Genomic DNA, 4,644 nt, shown 5'->3' with positions numbered 1-4,644 from the left:
CCACAAAAAAAAACAAAAACAAAAAGGACTTGCGTTATATTGCTCCAAGAGGCACGTTTGGAATTTCTTTCTCTTATCTCTTAAATGTATAGCAAAACTACAATATAATAACTTCATTTATTTATTTATAGCTCTTACTGTCTTACATGCACACACACCACTAACGCTGCTATACACATCATTTGAAATACTACAGATAGACTATGGGAACTTTGTAAGGGAAGTTGCAGACATTCCCTGAATTCAAGCCACCTTGTCTCACTGTGAGAGGTCCTTTGTTTGTTTGGCCAGTAGGTTAGCCAAATCCAACCTCTGATTTCCCAGTCCATAGTCTTTCCTAATGCTGCACCACAGACCTTCCAGTTTACACTGTCTCCATACTCATCACGGGCAAAAATGATTCCGCCCTGCTTTGTGAATGGGCGGTACGCATTTGAGTACCTGTCACGGAACCAAGCCCTCGGCTGAAGCAGCGAAAGCTTGGATGGCTTTGAAGCACAAACCTCCCTCCCGTTCATGCCGTCATCCAGAAACCAGTTCAAGGTTGCGGTGTTTCCGTGCACGGACTGCTCGAATTTCCAGGGTTTCATGGCCAGCGTGAGGCTTTCAGCGACAGAGGCCTTGAGACCAAATGAGTTTGGGGGATCGAACGAGCCCTCAAAGCCCTTCTCAATACCGAACTCGTGGGTGGGGTTGTCGGATGACTTGCTGACTGAAACTGACAGTACATCTGTTTGTTGCATAGGTGTGATCTGCAGCATGACACGAGATGGGAAATGCTTCTCTTCAGAACCATATCCGCGCTCCGCCATGAGGGTCTCGGAGACCAAAGGGTCCACGTCGCACCTGATATCGAGGAATGCTACAGTAAGTGTTCTTCACATATATGAGGAAATTCGAAATTTGCTTTCTATGGTTGGCAGTCTCTTAACTGAAACAATTGAGTTGTTAGATTTCAATGTTTTTGATTGAGTAAACATTGGCCCAGTCACAGCTAAGATCAACAAGCATTTGAACTTGTAAACCATGTTGTTGCCTTGCTGTAGGCATCAACAAAATAGTTCTACTCTTCCAAGGATCTAAGTTGTTAGTTAGACCTTTGAGGAAATGTCAACTACAAAACTCGGCTGTTCTCTCTATTAATTTTTTGGCATTGATGACAGCAGTCAGGGGTGTTTAGAAGTAGTTAATGCGACAAAGAGAATGAAAATATGTACTCCCTCCGTTCCAAAATAGATGACCCAACTTTGTACTAAAGTTAGTATAAAGTTGAGTCATCTATTTTGGAACGGAGGGAGTATATGTGAATACTACTGACCTTATGTTATCCACCTTTACCTCGATATCAATCCAGTTATCCCTTCTGACTGTTTTGTAGGCTAGCTGGACCACGCCTTCAAGTTGCTGATAAGTGAGTGAGAAGAGAAGGCGCTCATCCTGCGCCGCTGCTGCCGCAGGATCCTCCATGCCCATGGCGATCACTGGGCAGTACAGCTGGACCTTCCAGAGCCCGCTTGCCTGGAGGGCGTACGAGAAGAGCGGTGACGCTACCCTGGGCGCGTGGTGCGAGGACCGCATCTCGACCATCCAGTTGGTCACCGCGAGATTCATCGTCTGCATCCACTGGTCCTCGAGGTTGGCGCCGAGCATTTTGACGAGGGTCTTTGCAGCGCCTCTGCACTTTGGGCTGGTCAGCTGAGTCCTCAGTGAGTCCAGGCACCCACGGCGGAGGTCGCGGGGCGCCTCGTAGATGCAGACCAGGAAAGCAAGGGACAAGAAGACTATGTTGAACGCGTCGCTGAAGCTGCCGCCATGGAGGTGCTGCGCCCCGGGGAACCGGAAGGACGGCTTGCTGCTGTTGTCCGGCCCGTACCGCAGCACCTGGTTCACGATGTCCACGAACAGCTGCACCATGTCTTGCTCGTCCAGGGATTGCTGCGCCTTGGTTTTCAGGTGGACCGGTTTCGACGTCCACAGGAAGATGGGCTCGCGGTAGTTGGCGGAGATGGAGAAGGTGAGGTGGGAAGGCTGGGCGGGGGGTGATTTGGTGGCTGAGAGGCTCATTGATGCCGGCTGTGATGACGCCGACGGTGAAGGCGTAGCACAGATGCAGAGGGACATGGTGTTGGTGCGCCACTGGGAGAATGGGGGCAGGCTGCTAATCCAGCCCCATGCATCAGGCACGAAGTTGTGAGCCATTGTGGTGTTGGAAGAAGCTTGAGCTCCTTGCTGGCCTTTTATAAAGAGGGAAAGAAGGCGATGGCGCGGCGGATAGAACTTCGGTTTATCGCATATGATTGAGCCCAATGAGCGCACGGCAAAGTCTCGGGTAAAGTAGATTCTTGGTTTGAGATTTATCTGGTCTAGATGCTGATTGGAAAATTTATCTGCTACTAATTGAGACTCGAAGAATCTCTCTTTATGCTGCCGTGCAGTGCTGACCGTGAACTGCTGTTATATATAGCACGCGTTTCAAACTAAAGTTGGTGACCCTGATGACAAATTGTACTGTTCGGGAGGAAACTTGTGCCGTGGCTGCTGTCAGCTGGGAATCGGAACCCGAGGAATCTCACATTGTACTTTCGTGAAGCTTTGCAATTTATCAACTCCAGACGCACGCCATTTATCCTTCTCTTTGTGTTTTTTTCTTTTTGTTATTGAGAATAATAATCTTCTCTTGGTCTGGCAGAGTATGACGGCAAGTCATGCTCATTTGGTTAAGAGAAATGCTACTCCCAACCGGACCTTTTTTTTAATGAAAACCCCTATCACACTTTTCCTTCCTCTTTTTTTTCCCCCTCCCACTCCCCGTCCCCTTCCCCTCGTAGCCCTCATTTCTCCCCACCGTCCCTGCCCAATCATGGCAATACAACGAACAATGACTACAAACGCTGCACTGTCTCGTCTTCGTGAGCAGTCTAAAAACGGAGGCCTCCCACGGGCAAAGGCTAGGATTCGCTGCACCACCATCTGGCCCTAAGACCACTAAAAACAAGGCGAAGCATTTGGAGTATAAGACTTGGAGTACTCGTTGTGCTGGAGAAGTATAGGTGTACAATTTGGTTTTCCTTGTGTGCAAAACATTTTAGGCAAATATTTAGATGCCTTAAAATTCTCCTGTGCAAATAATATAGGAGTACTGCTCTACAAATATAGGTGTACTCCTGTGTAAATAATTGCCGTGGAGTACTTGCTGTGCAAATGATTTAGGTGTACTCCTGTTTTTTCCTTTCTTTTTCTTTTCAAGACATAACAGTATATTCCAAATTATCCCAATCGATCCAATTATTTCAAATTAATCCAAACTAATTCAATTATTCTGAAATATTCAATTGATCCAAATTAATCCAATTATTCCAATTACTTTAACACAATTGACATACTCCACATTACTCTAATTATTTTAATACTCTTAGTCTTCTTAGTTACTCCATCAAATACACAAGACATGCTCCATCAATACACAAGATAAAGCTCCTTTTCCTTTTCCTTTCCTATAAATACACAACACAAGATGCACACCACACCACATACATACTGCCTTTCCTTTCCTTTTTCTTTTTCCTTAATTAGTGTTGTCCTATAAATTTCAATGTTTTTTGATGGAGTTCACCATCACAAGATAAAGCAGGAGGTAGACTTCCTTCCCTCTGCAGTCTCTCTTTTTTCATGTGGGGGATCTTGTAGTTCATGCCTCCTTTAAGTTTCATAACCTCCACGATGCATGACTAGAATGTTATGAACACCCTAGCCAGTTTGTCAACTGCGTAGTTATTTCCCTAATAGTCTTAGGTCCTCCGTAATCATATAGAGATTGAATATAACAGAAGAAGTTCTGGTCTAGCGTATTCATGTCTGAAGAGTTTGGAGGTTGCTGCATCAACTAAATATCAAGGTCAGTTTGTGCTACAGCTTCTAGTAAAGCTTCATTAGTAGGTAGAACATGTGTTCTGGCACTGTCCTGTTGGATAAAAATTGTTTTTCTAACATAAACTTCACGCCATAATTCTTGTAGCTGACACCACCTTTTGACAGATATATTGGCTCATAACTTCTCTAGTCACTATAACTAACTTGAGTTCCAAAGTGACCCTTTCCCTATTTTGACTTCTTTAAGCAGTTGGTTTCTTTCACAAAGGCCTAAACTCCAATTTTATCATCAAATGTTACAAAACCATCTTCATTATACCTAGGCTTGACCACATCTATTAGGAACATGACTGTTGAACATGTATTCTCTGCGTGTACGTATATAGGTCTAGGTTGTATATTTTGCACCTGCCACGTCTCTCTCCCCCTCTGTAACTTGTACGTAGCTTGGGAGACAAGACATCAGGTGCACCCCTTGTATCTGTATATGTGCCCCGTGCACGATCAATAAAATTATCGATGCATGCAATCCCATTCTTCCTAACTTACATGGTATCAAATAGCAAGTCGATCCCCTGCCTTCCGCTGCCCTAGCCACCGTCGTTGCACCCAGCCGCCGCTGCCGCCTCTAGCCGCCGATGCTGGTCCGTGCCGCCACCACTGCTCATCCCCCTCGCCACTGTACTCCCTCCTGCAGCCGCGCCACCTCCCTCTCCTCCAGCCGCCGCCTCTAGCCGCCACCGCCACTGGTCCGTGCCGCCGCCGCTGCTCATC

At 46.2% G+C, this 4,644-nt stretch overlaps 1 protein-coding gene across 1 annotated transcript in view; it reads left to right on the top strand.

Moving 5' to 3' along the window:
• The window catches only part of LOC119274981, an 11,430-nt gene extending 8,798 nt beyond the window's left edge, over positions 1-2,632 (top strand). The window contains exons 12-13 of the mRNA XM_037555747.1: positions 746-867; positions 1,379-2,632. Of these exons, the coding sequence (XP_037411644.1) occupies positions 746-867; positions 1,379-1,383 (127 nt within the window). The 3' untranslated portion in view covers positions 1,384-2,632. The remainder of the gene's footprint in view (positions 1-745; positions 868-1,378) is intronic.
• The last annotated feature ends 2,012 nt before the right edge of the window (positions 2,633-4,644 follow it).

The sequence above is a fragment of the Triticum dicoccoides genome, chromosome 3B (assembly GCF_002162155.2).
Source record: "Triticum dicoccoides isolate Atlit2015 ecotype Zavitan chromosome 3B, WEW_v2.0, whole genome shotgun sequence".
Lineage (NCBI taxonomy): Eukaryota > Viridiplantae > Streptophyta > Magnoliopsida > Poales > Poaceae > Triticum > Triticum dicoccoides.
Note: the sequence above shows the minus strand (reverse complement) of the source record. Positions and strands in the feature narration are given on the sequence as shown.